Genomic DNA, 16,192 nt, shown 5'->3' with positions numbered 1-16,192 from the left:
CGCGCTCGGCATGCCTGCTGCTCGCCTGCCGACCTGGCCAGGCCGCGCGTGGCTGGCGCCAGCTCGTCATCGCAGCGGAGCACCGGAGGCGCGGTTTGCCCGCTGCTGGCTCTCGCCCCGCCGGCGGTTCCACGTGAGTCTATCACACTCTGCCGCCGAAACCAGCCGGAAATGTGCCTCCTCACAGCTCCTCATGGATCTGCGAAGAGAACCGTCTCCTCCAAGTAGCTCCACAGCCGGTCCGGCTCGCCCCTCGGGGGCTTCGTTCAAGCGTGCTGTGTGAGTGTTGAGGTGATACGAGCGCGCGCGGGCGCGGTGCGAGTGCCGTTTTGGGTCTCTTTTATACCAGTGATGAAATATAAACCGACTTTACCACGCGCGCGCACGCGCGCCGCGCTCCTCGACTCTCTCGCACCCGCCCCGAGCCACGCCCCTCACGAGATAGGCGGCTGCGACCCTGAGAGTGCGCAGCGGTGCCGCTGGCGTGCTCACCACACCCACCCATCATGCCTGCATCATTCCTGCACGCACTGCCCGGTCTGGCCGGGGCGTGGGGCGAGATCTGGCATGGCGGCGCGCTTGAATTGAGCGCCTTTGATCGTCTCGCGGCGACTGCTCGCAGGCCGGGCGGCCAGAAACTGTGCCGCTCAGCCATCCGCCGAAGCGAGCGCGCCGGCGGCGGTCCGCCGCCGGCGCGCTCGGCTCAGTGTTTTCAAGCCCCCCGCCGGTGGGGAGCTCCGCATGCCGCACGCCTGCTTTTCGCTGCTTTTCGCTGCGCGTGCTCGAGCCCCGGCGAGGGCTTGTGCTGTGAATAGCAGGCGTGGTTTGTATTTGCCAGGGGGCCCCCCCCCCCCCCCCAGGGCTCGAAAAGAATTTACACCGCGTCCTTGATGTCACTCCAAAAGAATTCTGGGCGGCAAAAAGACAAAGCGGACTTTCAGTCCAAGCGCTCCAAGTGCGGGGAGATAAACTACACACACAAGGGCACCGAATCACAGCACCGAGAATTTCGTCAGCTCTCTCAAGGTGCGCTCGAGCTCGAGCTCGCGTGCGCTGCGCCGGATGATGCCGCCCCCCCCACCGCCGGCGGTTGGCGGCGGAGCCTCTGCGACGGCGCTGGGCGGCTCGGGCGCATAGTCCGGAGACCGCGCCCGCCGCGCATCCCGCCCGTGGCCGGGAGGCTGCTCGATGCGGAGCACCCGCTCATCTGCAGACCCCGCAGCGCCAACCCCCCCGTTGGTCCATGCGAGCGGGCGCGGGCTCGGCTCGCGCGCCGAGAAGGAGGGGGGCGGGCCGGGCTTGGTCAGGGAGAAACTCGTCAGCTGCCGCAGCTCCTGTCGGGTGGGGTTCCACGGGGGTGGGCTATGGGTCGCAGTGAGGAGGAAACTCCCCAGAAGGCCACCTTCTCGAGGACAAGCTCGCGCTCAGAGCGTCGAGCCGCGGTCGGCGCCGCCGTCTTGGCGCCCGCAGACAGAGCGCCGCTCGCCCCACTGCGGAGATGCATCACGCCTGAGGATGTGACGTGGACGTGTCGGGACGCGTGCGCTTGCAGTGGGAGCGGCGCTGGTGCGCCGTGCCGTTGGGCGTCGCGAGCGGCGCCGTGCTCGCATTCTCCTTCAGAGAGGCGGGGCTCGCGCCTATGGACGCGTCTCGAGCGTCTTGGTCATGCGAAGGCCGTCTTGTCTTCTTCAGAGAGGGCATGTCTCGCGCCCAAGGGGCTGCTGACAACGCCGCCGCCGTCGAGGAGGCTGGTGGCGGTGGCGGTGGCGGCGGCGGCGGCGGCGGAGGCAGTGGCGCCATGGCCAGCTGTGAGTTGCAGGTCGCGCACCCACCGCTCGAGGTCGGGGTCGAGTCCGGCAGCGGGCGAACGCGACGCTCGCGGCTGCTTGACACGCGAGTGCGGCGGCCGCGCCGCTGCCGTGCGCAGAGGCGTGCCACCGTGCACGCCGCTCGCGGCATCGGCGGCCGCGAGGCGCGCGAGCACCGCATCGAGTTGGCGCGCCTATGGGCCGTCAAGATCTTAGTCGGATCTCGCCCACACCTTGCGAGTGCCGCGTAGAGCTGGCGCGCCGCCTCGTGCCCATGCCCATTGCCAATCAGCCCGCGCTCAGAAGCGTAGCTGCCGCCAGAGGCGTGGGCCGTATGAGGCCGCGCGGGTGCAGGCGGTTGCGCCGCCGGGGCGCCCCACGCTTGGTTGGACAAGTCGCAGAAGGCCACCGGCGCGCGAAAGGACGCGGCGGCAGCCGAGTCGGGTGAGAGGGACGAATTGGCGAGGCTCGACGGAGGCTCCGCCGGGGCGGGCACGCCCCCCCAGCTGGGCGGCCAAGCGCGCGAAGGGAGCTCGTCGCTGACCTCCCGCTCGCGCAGCGGCTCCGGCTCGTGCCTCTCGCCGCCGCGCTCGCCCCTTTCTCCCTCGCCCCTCTCGCCCTCGCCCCTCGGCTTGACGGGGGTCGGGTGGTACTGCCGCGGAGAGGAGTCCGGAGTCCTTTCGCCGAACCCCCGCCGGGGCGCCTCATCGGTGCAGGGTGTCCACGCTTCGAAGTGGTGCGCCCTTGGCTCGGCCACAGCGTGCTGCAAAGACGAGGCATGCTGCTCGTCGCCGTCGGTGGCGCGCGAGGCGAGGCGCGTGTTGGCGTGGGTGAGCTTGTGCGTGAGGAATTCAACCTGTGGAAGTCGCATCAGGGGTCGCATCTTCGGCTCTTTCGGGTGCCCTTGGTGAGCTCAGGTTATCTCTCGAGGGTGATGCGTGAGAGCCGGCACCTGCTGCTTGAGCTCGAGCACCTCCGCCTTGAGCTTCGCGATGAGCTGCTGCTGCGGGTCGAGCTTGACCACGGGCCGGTTGCGGATCGCTCCTATGAGATGCACACGACGCGCATGGGGTCGCCCTATTTCGCGCTCTCGACCACCGGCCGGCTGTGGCTCGCGCCGGCCGAGCACGCGTAGTGCAGCGTTCTGACAGTCTCGTCGAGGTACGCGGCGAGCGGTGAGACGGTGGCGATCATGAGGGTGTGCGCGCTGCCGCCGAGCGAGTCGGCGAGCAGCTTGGTGAGGACAGAGTCGCGGTACGGCACGTGCGGCGGGCCACGGCCCGGGCCGAGCGAGAGCGACTTGATGACCTGGGCGAGCGCGAAGAGCGAGCGGTTGATGGCGCCCGCCTCCTTGAGGCCGCCGCCGCTCGACTGCGACGCGCGGACGTTCTCCGAGCCGGCGAGGTCGAGGAGCGAGAGGCGGCCGTACCGGCCGGGCGGCGCCTCGGCCGAGTCGGCCACGTCGAGGTAGACGGAGAGCACCGCGTGCGAGCGGGACGAGTGCTGGTTGAGCAGGTGGTGGCGCGAGTGGCGGTGGGCGAGCCCCTGCGAGGGCGGCGGCAAAATCCACCATCAGGCAGTGATGTGGTCCAGAGATGGGGCGCCTCGTGAGTGTCTGGAGAGCCGTCTAGCAGGTGTCTTGGACATGTCGAGCGCAGGTGTTGGAAGTGTCTGGGAGCACATCTCTCGGCAAGCAGTCACCTGTGAGATGACATACTCGAGGTCGTGCAGCCCGCGGCACTGGACGACGGAGAGGTCCTCCACGTAGAAGCCTTGCGAAGTCGAGCCACGCACGCCGAGGGCGCCCGAAGCCGGCTCCACCAGATCGTGCACCTGCTCGTTGTAGATTTCGAGAAAGGTGGCGCGCACCGTGAAGCGTTGCCCCTGCGCCTCGCGCTCGCCAATCTGGGCATATAACCGCCTCGCCGCGCGCTGCATCAGTCCGTCCTGCCGGCTCGCCTCGCCGCCCACAGGGCCGGCGCCACCGCGGACGCCGCGAGGCGCCTCCGCCGCCTTGCCTGCCATCGTGTAGGTCTTGCCGCTTCCGGTCTGGCCAAACGCAAAGACTGTGGCGGAGTAGCCGTCGAGCGCGGCGTCGATCTGGTCGCACAGGCCGCAGCGCTCGAAGAACTCCCGCTGCGTCGTCTCGCGCCCGTGCACCGAGTCGAACCGCATTGCACGCGGCGGCCGTCCGTCCCCGTGGTCGAGCGTGAGTGTGCCGCTGTCTGATGAGACGTCCACCGCCTCGGCGACGCCGCGTGCGCCCTCGGGCGGCGGCCGCACGCGGACCGTCACGCGGACGGCGGAGGATGCACTCGAAGTGCGGGCGGAGCCGTCCGCAGTCGGCGTGGAGCGGCCAGATAGGGGCATGCGGGCGGCCGTTGCGCGCGAGGTTGCAATAGGTGCGCGGTGCGCGTTTCGGCGTTTTTTTGTTTTGAGAGACCCGCGGAACCCCTCTGCCGCCTGACTACTCTTCACCACTCCCTTTGTTCTCTTCTCATAAACTCAGAGGGTCGGCCCACGCGGGGACTTCGTGAACTGAAGCGACCCAACGATTTTATGAGTGGCAACAAAGGGAGTGATTCTTCACCTTCCTACATACACACATACCTCTGTCAATCAACCCCTCTCCCGCGTCAATCGCAGCTCGACCGAGTTCGTGGAGCCGCGTCTCGGCGGGCCTGCTGGTTGGCACGTAGTTCGTAGTACGTAGACGTAGAGCGCCTGTGCGCCGGCGACGGCTTTACGTTTGACCACGAGCACACAGCATTCGGCCGAACGACAAGACTTCTTCGTTCGTTCGCCGGTTTGGTGCATGCATGCATGGAGCATGGTCCATGGACCATGCTCCATGGTGGCCGGGGGCGCGGCGGGGCCGCCCCCCCCCCCATCTCGAAGGGACATCTCGAAGGGACTACCCGGGTAGTGAACGAGAGAATGCCACAGGCACAAACGTTACCTCATTCCCTTACCCACGCCTCGATCTTCTTGGGCAGCAGCTGGTTCGATACGTCCTCTCCGTGGCCTAGGCAGCCGCGGCGGCCCTCGCCCCAGGTGAAGACGGCGCCGTCGGCGGTGATGGCGATACTTTGCTCATTTCCCGCCGACACAGCGACGACGCGCTGGTCAGCCAAAGCCTCGACCTTCTTGGGCAGCAGCTGCTGGTGCTGATTGTCGCCGTGGCCTAATCGGCCGTCGCCTCCATAGCCCCAGCTCCAGACGGCTCCGTCGGCAATGAGGGCGATGCTGTGGTACCATCCAGCCGACACAGCGACGACGCGGTGCCCAGTGAAGGCCTCGACCTTCTTGGGCAGCAGCTGGTTCTGCTCGTCGCCGTGGCCCAGCTGGCCGACGTCTCCCCAGCCCCAGCTCCAGACGGCGCCATCGGCGGCGAGGGCGAGGCTGTGGTAGGGTCCAGCAGACACAGCGACGACGCGCTGGTCAGCCAACGCCTCGACCTTCTTGGGCAGCAGCTGGTTCTGCTCGTCGCCGTGGCCCAACGGGCCAAAGCCTCCCCAGCCCCAGCTCCAGACGGCGCCGTCGGCGGTGAGGGCGAGGCTGTGCTCTTTCCCTGCCGATACAGCGACGACGCGCTGGCCAGCAAAGGCCTCGATCTTCTTAGGCTGCCACTGGATCTGCTCGTCGCCGTGGCCCAGCTGGCCGACGTCTCCCCAGCCCCAGCTCCAGACGGCTCTGTCGGCGGTGAGGGCGAGGCTGTGGCTGCTTCCAGCCGACACAGCGACGCCGCGCTGACCAGCAAGTGCCTCGATCTTCTTCGGCTGCGGCCGGCGCTGGTGGTCGCCGTGGCCCGAGATGTCTCCACAGCCCCAGCTCCAGACAGAGCCATCAGTGGTGAGGGCGAGGCTGTGCAGACCTCGAGCCGACACGCTCACGGCGCGCTCGCCACCCAGCAAAGAGGGGAGGCGGGTCGGCGTGTTGAGCCGCGTCACGCCCTCGCCGTGGCCGAGGAGGCCTCGTTGCCAGTTCTCAGCCGAGCCGCACGACGATAGCCGCCCCTCGCCGTCGATGAAGAGGCTATGCCGTTCGCCTGCCGCCGCCCTCGCCGGCGGGTTGGCCTCGCGCAGCAGCGCCGCAAAGCACAGCCACCGCACGGCGCAGCCCTCGCCCTCTGGCTGCGCCGGAAGCTCGTAGCCGCGCTCTCTCGCCCACTTGCGGATGCCCTCCTCTGCGAGCGAGGCGTGAAAGACGCGCGAGATGCCCGCGGCGCGAGCGATGTCGAGGGGGCTGTCGCAGCGAGAGAGGACGTGCTCGAGGAGCGCCGTGGGGAGGTCGAGGAGGCGGGCGGGCGGCGGTGTGTGAGGCGAGGCGGTGGCGCCGGCGGTGGCGAGGCGGCGCGAGCGGCGGCGCGGAGGGGCAGACATCGCGAGAAAAAGAATTTCGACGGCCTCAAAGAATTTAGAGGGGATGCAGAGCGTGCAAAGCGGCTAGGGATGAGGCCACAAAAGAGGAGCGCGAGGCGAGGAGGAGACGCGGGGAGCTGAAAGACTGGGACGACTGGAAACAAGAAGACAGTGAGCCACCACAGGCGTCGTTGGCGCACATACTGAGCGGCAGCTGCGCTGGAAATAAGGAAGAGGCGCGTCACTTCATGCGGAAGCTCGACAAACACACAGCGAGGGCGACAGCAAGAGTTGAACGGGAGGCGCCGGACTCAAAAGACACCGCCACATTCCTGAGACGCGCGAGGGCAGCCTCCTTAAAGGCGAAAGGGTCTAGATTTGGAGCGCTCGCCGAAGAGGAGTACGACAAAATAGCGCCCGTGATTGCCTGCACGCTACCCGCACTCACGGACTCCATACCCGAAAGAAAGAGAAGGGAGCTCGCGGGAGAGGTGACGAGTGAACTACAGGTAGTGGGGAAGGCAGCCTCGATTGCCATACAGACATGGGTGCGAAACAACGACAAGACCAAGGCACGGGCAGAGGAACGAGAGAAGAATATAGGGTGGATAAAGCGCCTGTTCACGGCATGGAGGGTGAGCCACACCGAACGTACCGAGCGAAGAGCCGAACGGAAGGAGGACGGGGAAGATGACTCCGAGGAGGACGAACCAGTGGAAATTCAGTTGTCAGATGTCACGATGCATCCGATCGAGTTCGCCGTCGAGGGGACAGGGACGTGTCCAGCGATCGCCGCCACGATCCCCTGACCGATTCGAGGCGCGTGCTGGCTCTGTGCTGGCGATGCACAGGTTGCTCCTCTACGCTCTCGCTGCCATGAACGGCGGTCCCTTCTCGTCCGACCCAGTGGTGCAAGAAGACTACATCTCGCCTCTTCCCGATGCTCTGCGTTGCAGCCTCATGGCCGTCCACGCATCCGGCCGATCGAAGCACAGCGCCAGCCCGTGGCGCCCTGAGATGGACGCTTACGTGCTATTACGCCATGTCCGCGACAAAATCTCATTGCCCAAGGTGGCACAGCAGTGGCCATTTCCACCACCTGCAAAAAAGTCGCGTGCAGTTCAGCTTCGGTGGCATAATGTGCTGAAAGGTCTCGCCGGTATCGACGAGCTTTCCTTACTGATGTGCGGAAGGTGCGAGGAGCAAGAAATGAGCGAGACGCAGCTGAACAGCACCGAGGTCAGAAAGACACACGAGGGATAGGGGAGGAGGACAGTCCACCTGCACGAAGGATTTGCCTTGAAAATTCTTTTTGTGCGGTGTGCGCCCGTGACCTGCATCTGCTCCGCCTACTTCTGCTCCTTTGTCATGCTCGCCCTCGCTCTTCTCGCGGCGCACTCCAACCCCGCCTCTCGCTCCCGTCCGCGGCGCGGGGAGGCACTCATCGGCACGCGCAACCGCACCGCCTTCTGCATCAAGCTCCCTACCGACGGCGACGCGCCGGCGCCTGCCCTCGCGGCGTCTGCCTCGCGCAAACCCGACAAGGCCGCGGAGCTCCTGCTCCACCAAGACGTCCTCGGGGGTGGGTGGGCGCTGTTCGGTGTCCGGCCGGACGCCACCTTCCAAACCGGTTTCCAGCCGACCTTCTCTTACCCTTTCAACCTCTCCAAGTTCAGCGGCGCCGCCTCACGCGCCGCCGGCCGCCCGACTACCTTCAAGCCCATCGGCGCCGCGGCCGACGCCGAGCTCGCCTCCTTTTTTGCGACCACCGGCACGGCCAAGAATGGTGACGTCTCGCTCGCCGACCCCGCCGTCGAAATCGGTTTCACGTGCGGCGGCGGCACCCCACTGCAGCCGCTCACCGAACCTGTGTGGCGCGCGGAGCCAACACAGCCGCTCGCCGAGCTCTGCGTCTCTGAGGATCCGATCAAGGCCTCGGGCTTCACGACTGAGGAGGCGGGCTTCACGGCCGCCACGGCTCACTCCAAGATCGAGGCCGACGAGACGGTCATAAAGGTGTGCAAGACAGAGTGCGGCGCCGCTGCCGCCGTTGCGTGGCATGCGCAGCCTTACCACAAGCCGCCACTCACCGACGAGCTCTACAAGACCGATGAGCAATCCCTTACCTCCCCGTTCCACTTTCCCTTCATGAGCGGACCCTCTTCCGCGCCTGTCCGCACCCAGCAGCGCTGTCAGTTTTGGGCCGCCTTGTTCGTGCTGCTCGGAGCGTGCGGCGGCGTGCTGCTCTCGGTGCGGAGGAGCAGCTCGGGGCGCCTCGTGCGGTGCCGGACGGGGGCGAGGCGTGGCGCGTGGCTGCTGATTCTCGCCGCGCTGCTCCCGCTGGCATGTGCACCATCAGCCCACACGTCTGGCTCGGGCGACTTCCAGGTCACTGTGGGAGGCGGCAGCTATCCGTCCGAGGTGTCGTGGACCCTGACGTGCAGCGGCGCGTTGATCGGCAGTGGAGGGGCCCCCTACTCCGGCACTCTGTCCGCGCCGCCCGGCGAGTGCACGCTCAACATGTACGACTCGTACGGCGACGGCTGGAACGGCGTCGAGTGGAAGGGTGCGGGCTATACGTTCACGCTCGGCTCCGGATCCTACGGCAGCGAGACGTTCATCCTCGCCCCCCTCCCTCCGTCCTCTCCGTCGCCGCCGTCGCTGCCGCCTCTGCCGCCGTCCATGCCGTCTCCGCCCTCTATGCCGCCGGTCTTCCCCGGCTTCGATGTCGCCGCGTCGAGCGAGGCTAAGCTCCGCTCCCTGATCGCGGAGGCTGCTGTTTCGCAAGCCGACGTCTCAATCTACCTGCCGCCCAGTGCGGACTTCAAGCTTCTCAGCCAGATCAGTTGCGGCTCCGACATCAAGGTGACCGTCGCGAGCAGCGGCGAGGGCGCGACGCTCGACGGCCAGAAACAGACCGGGCTCTTTTACCTCTCGGGCGGCTGCAGCCTCACCCTGCGGGGGCTGACCCTCGTCAACGGGAGGACGGACAACGGCGGCGTTGTGTACGCTTACCAGGCAGGCGACGTCGAGATCATCGACTCGACGGTCAGAGACTGCTCTGCTGGCAATGTGCGCCGCGTAGAGCTAGCCGCCACCCCTGCAGCGCCACACGGCAGCGGGGCGAGAGATAGAGAGGGCCACGGCTGCCTCACCCCGCTCTCTCCTCGCAACCGCAGCACGGCGGCGTCGTCTGGGCGAGGTACAGCGGTGCGGTCTCGCTAATCGGCTCGAATCTGACGAGCTGCTCTGCTGGCTCTGTGCGCCGCGTAGAGCTAGCCTCCCTCCAGCAGCGCCACACGGCAGCGGGGCGAGAGATAGAGAGGGCCACGGCTGCGTCACCCCGCTCTCTCCTCGCAACCGCAGATCGGCGGCGTCGTCTACGCGGAGGGCAGCGGTGCGGTCTCGATCATCGACTTAGATGTGTCGGACTGCTCTGCTTCTTATGTGCGCCGCGTAGAGCTAGCCGCACCCCAGCAGCGCCGCACGGCAGCGGGGCGAGAGATAGAGAGGGCCACGGCTGCGTCACCCCGCTCTCTCCTCGCAACCGCAGATCGGCGGCGTCGTCTACGCGTATGACAGCGGTGCGGTCTCGATCATCAACTCGGATGTGTCGGGCTGCTCTGCTGGCAATGTGCGCCGCGTAGAGCTAGCCGCACTCCAGCAGCGCCGCACGGCAGCGGGGCGAAAGATAGAGAGGGCCACGGCTGCGTCACCCCGCTCTCTCCTCGCAGAACGGCGGCGTCGTCTTCGCGTCTAACAGTGAGTCCCTTTCCATCGCGGTTGTCGACTTCATCGACAACAGAGCGGCGATCTCAGCCTCGGTGCTGTACCTTTCAAACACGCCCTCCTCGATCAGCGACGCCTCCTTCACCGGCAACACCGCTGGCGACGACAACGACGGTGCCACGATAGAGACAGTCAACTCTGCGATAGACTGGGACTGCCGCTTGGGCAGCTGGATGCCGCGCAAGGGCTCCTTTTTTGGCGACTTCAGCGTCCCCGAGTGCAACCTCTGCCCCGCTGGCTACTACGGCAACAGGAGCGGCCTCACCAACTCCTCCTGCGATGGTGCGTGTAAGCGAGGCCACTTTTGTCCCAAGGGCACAGCGGAACCGCTCCCGTGTGCGCCTGGTTTCTACATGCCCGTGATTGGCGCAGCCAGTGCCGAGTCGTGCCTCCCTTGCTCTCCGGGGACGAGCCAGTCCACAGCCGGCGCGGACCGTCCCTGCGACGCGTGTCCTCCTGGCACGTTCGCCGATCAGCTCAACGCCACCAGCTGCACCGACTGCCCCGCGGGACGCTTCTGCCCGAATGCAGGCACCGTGCAACCCCTCGACTGTGCCGCAGGGCAGTACCAGAACCTCACCGGCCAGGCTGCGTGTGTGAAGTGCCCTGCTGGCGAGTTCCAGCCGGAGCGCGGGCAGACGTCGTGCGACTTGTGTGCCGCGGGTGGGTACTGCGAAGTCACAGACGACTGTGGCGGCGGCTTCACACCCTGCCCTGCGGGGAGCTACAACGAGAAGACGGGCAGCAGCTCACCAGATGCCTGTCAGCAGTGCCCCGCCGGGACCCGCATGCCTCTGCTCGGCGCGTCCAGAGAAATTGACTGCCTCGACTGCCCGCGTGGGCAGTACCAGTCGGAGACCGGACAGGCAAACTGTATCGCGTGTCCTGCAGGGACCTACTCGGCCGACGCCGGGAGCTCGGGCTGTGAGGATTGCGAGCCGGGCGGCTACTGCGACGTGGTGGACGGGAGAATGATCCGGAAAGCGTGCCCCGCCGGCACCTACAATCCGGATATCCGCTCCACCTCAATCGAATCGTGCCTTCTTTGCCCTAACGGCACCTCCAGCTCTGACACCGGAGCGACAACGAAAGCTACCTGTGTGCCTTGCCGCGCCGGCAGCTTCGCACCTGGGGAGGGCAGCGAGGCCTGCAAGCGGTGCCCACAGGGTTCCTACCAGAGCGCGACCGGAGCCGCGAGCGAGTGCACCGCTGCCGATCCGGGCCACTTCGCCACCACCGCGGGCTCCACGCAGCAGACGCCGTGCGCCCAGGGCAGCTACGCCGCCACGGGCGGCCTCTCCGAGTGCGAGCCGTGCGAGGGCGGGACCTACCAGAACGACAAGGGTGCGGTGGGCTGCCGCGCGTGCGAGAAAGGCAGCTACTGCGAGCCGGGCGCGACGGCGTCGCTGCCTTGCGAACCTGGCAGCTACTCGAACGCAACAAACCTCACCGCCGCGGGTGAGTGCACGGCCTGCCCCGCCGGCAGCGCCTGCTCCACGGGCAGCATCGAGCCGACGCCGTGCTTCCCTGGCACCTTTGCCGCACAAGAAAGGCAGTCCAAGTGCGAGCCTTGCCCTCCCGGCACCTCGTCGGGTCAAGGCAGCGACGCGTGCAGCGAGTGCGAGGCTGGCCGTTACGCCGCCAACGCCGGCCAAGGCCTGTGCGTCCCGTGTCCTCACCCCCTCAGCTCGGCCAACGGCAGCACCACCTGCTCGTTTTGTATGGCCGGGTACTTCTTGCGCAACATCTCGGCCGACCCGGACGACATCTTGCCCTCCCCGACCAAGTACTGCAAGTCATGCCCGCCGAACGCTGCCTGCCCGGACAACACCACCCTTTCTTCTCTCGTCCTCCCGCGCGGCTTCTGGCGCGCCAGCCCCTTCAGCGCCGTGCTGACAGAGTGCCGCCTCTTTGGCGGCAATGCCAAGGCTGGCAAGACGCGATGCGCCGGCAGCGAGTCGGTGGCGGGAGAGGCCTCTCGCCGACGGAGGATGGTGCAGGCGGGCTCAGAGTACTGCGCTTCGGACTTCAAAGGCCCCGAGTGCCAGCTCTGCGACGCAGAGAATCACTACCTCGTCGACGGCGACAACTGCGAAGTATGCACTCCGCGCGGCGCCGCTGCGGGCCGCATCGTCGGCCTCGTCCTCGGCCTCTGCGTCGCGTGCGGCTTGGCGGCGTGGGCCTACAACATGCCGTGGCGGAAGGAGCGCTTCATCGGCCCTATCCTCCGCTTTGCAGACCGCTCCGTCAAGTACTACGTCGGGGTCGGAATGACGGCCAAGCTCAAGATCCTGTTCGGCTTCTACCAGATCTGCACCGTCCTGTCGTCCACCTACTCCGCGCGGCTGCCGCCAGAGTACACGGGCTGGACGGACAAGCTGGCCAATGCGATCTCCATTGACTGGTCTGGCTTTTTCCTGCCGGAGCAGTGCCTCGGCTACGCTCTGCGGCTCCTCGCCATCGCCCTCTCCCCCGTCGCCCTCATCGCCTTGCTAATGATCGCGGGAATAAGCCTGCGGCTCCACTGCTGGCGCGCCGCCCCGGCGCCGCGCGAGAGGCCGTGGTACGCGGAGGCGGCCCTTGGCCTCCTCGACCTCACGCCGGCGGGCCTGGTGCTCATTTTCTGCTTCGTGCCCACCATCAGCGCCTCCATCTTTCAATCCTGGTCGTGCCAGGCGCCCTCTCACAGCTGACTACCGTTGCTCACAACCCCACCCCGCCGGCCTCAGTCCTCGTAAGTTTCTGCTGATAGGCCTACACCATCTCTCCGCCAAACGAGCCCCTGCGGCAGGTCTCCTACATGCGGCAGGACGCGAGCGTCGAGTGCGGCACCGAGGATCACGAGTCCATCACCGACGTCGCCACCGGCTTCATCGTCCTCTGGCCCGCCGGCTCGCTGGTCCTCTTCACGTCGCTCCTCGCCGCCTGCTACAAGCCGCTGCAGGCCAAGACGCCGAATGCTCTGACGCGGGCCACCGCATTCCTCCACCGGGAGTACGAGAAGACCTGGTACTGGTGGGAGGTGGTCGAGCTGGCGCGCAAGCTCGTGCTGACCGGCTTCGTGCTGCTGATACCGGAGGAGCGAGCCTTTGTTCGCCTCGTGGTGGCGACCCTAGTCTGCTCATGCTACGCCGTCGCGCTCGCCGTCGTGCGGCCATACAAGCGGGTCGAGGACAACGTGCTAGCCGTCGCCACGAGTCTCGTGCTCCTCCTGCTCTTCCTCGGCGCCAACTGGAGCACCATATTCCTGAGCATCGAGGAGAGGCACCCCGACACAGCGGAGGCCGCCGCTGTCCTCGGGTTCGGCAAGCTCAATGTGATTGTCAACTCGATGATCATCCTCGTTGCAGTCGTGCTCGCCTTCTTCCTCGTCGGCGCCATCGCCGCCGCCCACCGCGTCGCCAAGCTCCCCACGATCCGCCTCGTCTCGACCAAGCAGCCCCCCGAGCTGAGCATCGGGACCGGCCTCACGTGGCACCTCTTCAACAGCCACATCTGGTGAGTCATAGCTATGGAGGGAGAAGAGGAACAGCAACCCGCCACAATATAGTTACCCGGCGGATTCCGATAGGTCGACCGGTCAAGACGCCGTAAAGGTCATCAAGGGCGAGCTCCAGCAGCTGCTGCCGGACATCAAAGTCTTTCTTGATGCGCGCACACGCTCAGCAGCGCTGCTTAGCTACCGCAGCCCCTCTGACGCTCCGCGGTGTGCTCTCATAGGTAGATGATCTTAAGGATATCGGGGCGCTCGAGGAGTACATCCAACGCTCGCAAGCCATCCTCTTCTTCCTCTCGCAGGGCTACTTCCGCTCTAAGGCGCGCCTGTCCCCTCCCGTCTCTGCCGGCACTCTGGCCCTACCTCCCGCCTCTCCCGCGCCACAGAACTGCCTCCGAGAGGTCCGCTCGTCGCTCGAGAAGGACAAGCCGCTCGTCCTCGTCCAAGAAGCGGACCCTGAAAAGGGCGGCGGGACGCTGCAGGCGCTGCGCGACGAGTGCCCCGAGGACCTGCAGCCGGCCATCTTTGACAAGGACTGGCCGCTCACGATCTGGTATCGCATCGATGAGTTTCAGCTCGTCTCCCTCAAAATCATCGCCGAGGCGCCCCCGGCCGCAGCCACCCGCTCCGCAGTCCTCTCCGTCTCCCAACCAACCCCACTTGAACCACCCTAGGCGGTGCTCCTCTGTTCGCCCAACTTTCTGGACAAGACCTCCCTCCCGCTCTGCGTGTCGGGCGAGCTCGAGAGCCAGTCGCTCGCCTTTTCCAAACCGTGCACGCTCTGGGCCTCGCCAGCCAACCCGGGCGCCGCAGAGCTGGCTCACGAGCTTGCCGGGGCCTTTCCCGGCCTCACCGTCTCTACCGTTGCGGACGTTGGCTCTTCTGCATCAGCGCGCCCCTCCATGGCACCTCGCGGGTTGGCACGCCGAACGCGCCGCGCCGGCGATGTGACCCACATGCTTCTCTACCTCAATCAGAATACCTGGTTAGAGGACGACGGCGAGCGGCTGGCCGAGCAGGTCAAGCAGGCGCGCGAGGACAAGCTGAAGATCGTCATGGCGCACGAGAACGACCCCGCGCTCGGCGGCTGCGCGTTTGACAGAATGTTCGAAGTCACGCCGCAGGAGCGAATGTCTCACATTGGCGCCCGTCCCGAGCCTCCCCTCCCCCCGCAACCCTCTCCTCCCAACGCCGCAGGAGCTCATCGCCGGCGGACTCTACACGGACCTGGCAAAATCGTGCTTCCCCGGGCGCCACCGCAAGGCGCGCGCCCTCTCTCCCACAGTTTGGCTTTGCCTTTCGTGACGAGCGGGTCGTCCCTGTCCGCAGGTGTCGCTCGTGCTTCTGGCAAAGAGCCTAGGCGCGACCCCCGCTCGGTCGCGGGCGGACCTCCTCGTTTCGGGCAGCGTCGCTGAGGGCAGCACCAGCCTCGCGAAGCGCAGCTTTGGCGGCCTCAGCCGGGTGTTCGCCAAGATGAGCAGCCGCAGCTCTGCGGAGGCGCGCGACGTCTCTGGAGGCGAGGCGTCGTCGGTGCAGCGGCAGGTCTGATCGGTTGCGCGATCGTGCGCAAACGTGCAGCGCGGCGATGCACCGACACACGGGGGGACAGGACAATGTTTATGTGAGTGAGCGAGTGAGTGTTCTTGACCTTTTCTTGACACACAGGAAAAGAGAAAGAAAAAAGACCAGGCACCCCAGCCATCTCTCCATGGCCACGCGGAGCAGACCGCGATCCCGCGGAGCCCTCCGCGCCACCGCGGCGAGCTCCTCTGCGAGGTCGCGCCAGTTCCTGTTGTGGACCACCGTCGTGAAGCGCCGCTGCGCCTGGTGTAGGAACTCGTGCTTGGACGTGAACTCGGCGAGGGGCAGCAGCTGCTCGGGCGGGACGAGAGTATGCGGCCGGAAGCGCGAGAGCGCCTTCCTCTCAGCCGGCTCTGGCGGCTTCGCGGAGGCGCGCAGCTTCTCGCCCTCGTCGGGCTCGTCCCACAGCTCCACCTCGACGTCCGGGGGCCTGCCCGTCGTGCCGCCGACCAGGTCGAAGTACTCCGCCTTCGTCCTGTCGTCCCACACCTTCCACGTCGCCGAGATCCTGCCGTGCTCCTTCTTGAGCCTGTTGTGCGCCGCACGCAGCTCGTCGAAATCGGAGCCCGGCGCCTTGCTCACGTCAAGGTCGCGGAAAGGAGCGTGCAGGTGGCGCATCGGCTCGGCGACGAGGGCCCAAGTGCCAATCCACGCCGGCTCACGAATGTCCACGGCACTGGTGAGGCCCATACCGCCCATCTTGACATCGCGAGCAAAAGAATTTTATGACCCAATTTTACCAGCGGCTCTCGCACAACACTGGGCAGGCGCGCCTTGGGTTGTCCGTTTTGAGCTCAGGCAGGGGCTGTAAGGTAGTGGGGGGGAAAGGCCTTCCCTGGGTCTGTCACACCCTCACTGTCGTCGCTGCGAGGTTCTTGTCGTGCGTGGGAGTTTTATGCTAACATCATTTCTCGTGTGTCGAACCTGTGAGAGAGAGTTGTCGTTTGAAAATCAGCCAAATCGGCAAAATACCGCGGTATTTTGTGGGCCTGTGGAGGCATGTCGTCGTCCATCTGAGGACCCTCGGCGTTTCATTAGTTCTTCCTTCTGGGACGGCGACTCGGAAAAAGGCCTTGCTACAAAAGGGGTTCCATCCACCATCGCCTAGAAGGCTCCGCCCTCGTCAAATCCACCCGCCCGCCTGCACCGTTACACTG

The 16,192-nt window shown here is 66.4% G+C and overlaps 3 protein-coding genes across 3 annotated transcripts; 2 read left to right on the top strand and 1 right to left on the bottom strand.

Moving 5' to 3' along the window:
- Positions 1-273: 273 nt before the first annotated feature.
- On the top strand, positions 274-745 carry EMIHUDRAFT_354859 (hypothetical protein; the record flags this gene model as incomplete). Its single annotated transcript, XM_005774123.1, is given in 2 exon segments — positions 274-700; positions 714-745. Coding segments are annotated over 2 exon segments (226 nt in total), but the record flags the coding sequence as incomplete, so codon positions are not given.
- Positions 746-992: 247 nt separating this feature from the next.
- Positions 993-4,178, bottom strand: EMIHUDRAFT_101580 (hypothetical protein; the record flags this gene model as incomplete). Its single annotated transcript, XM_005774122.1, has 6 exons — positions 993-1,334; positions 1,939-2,002; positions 2,042-2,664; positions 2,761-2,811; positions 2,907-3,353; positions 3,510-4,178. 6 exons carry the CDS (start codon positions 4,176-4,178, stop codon positions 993-995), a joined length of 2,196 nt encoding a protein of 731 aa, XP_005774179.1.
- A 2,731-nt stretch (positions 4,179-6,909) lies between these two features.
- Positions 6,910-15,002, top strand: EMIHUDRAFT_207811 (hypothetical protein; the record flags this gene model as incomplete). Its single annotated transcript, XM_005774121.1, has 15 exons — positions 6,910-6,947; positions 7,021-7,328; positions 7,461-8,808; positions 8,911-9,241; positions 9,349-9,429; positions 9,536-9,616; positions 9,723-9,803; positions 9,904-10,167; positions 12,268-12,432; positions 12,532-12,570; positions 12,711-13,456; positions 13,530-13,596; positions 13,679-14,086; positions 14,129-14,566; positions 14,784-15,002. 15 exons carry the CDS (start codon positions 6,910-6,912, stop codon positions 15,000-15,002), a joined length of 4,614 nt encoding a protein of 1,537 aa, XP_005774178.1.
- Positions 15,003-16,192: the final 1,190 nt, after the last annotated feature.

Source organism: Emiliania huxleyi (genome assembly GCF_000372725.1).
Source record: "Emiliania huxleyi CCMP1516 unplaced genomic scaffold EMIHUscaffold_32, whole genome shotgun sequence".
Classification (NCBI taxonomy): domain Eukaryota; phylum Haptophyta; order Isochrysidales; family Noelaerhabdaceae; genus Emiliania; species Emiliania huxleyi.
The sequence above is the reverse complement of the archived record's forward strand: the minus strand, read 5'-3'. Positions and strand labels throughout refer to the sequence as shown.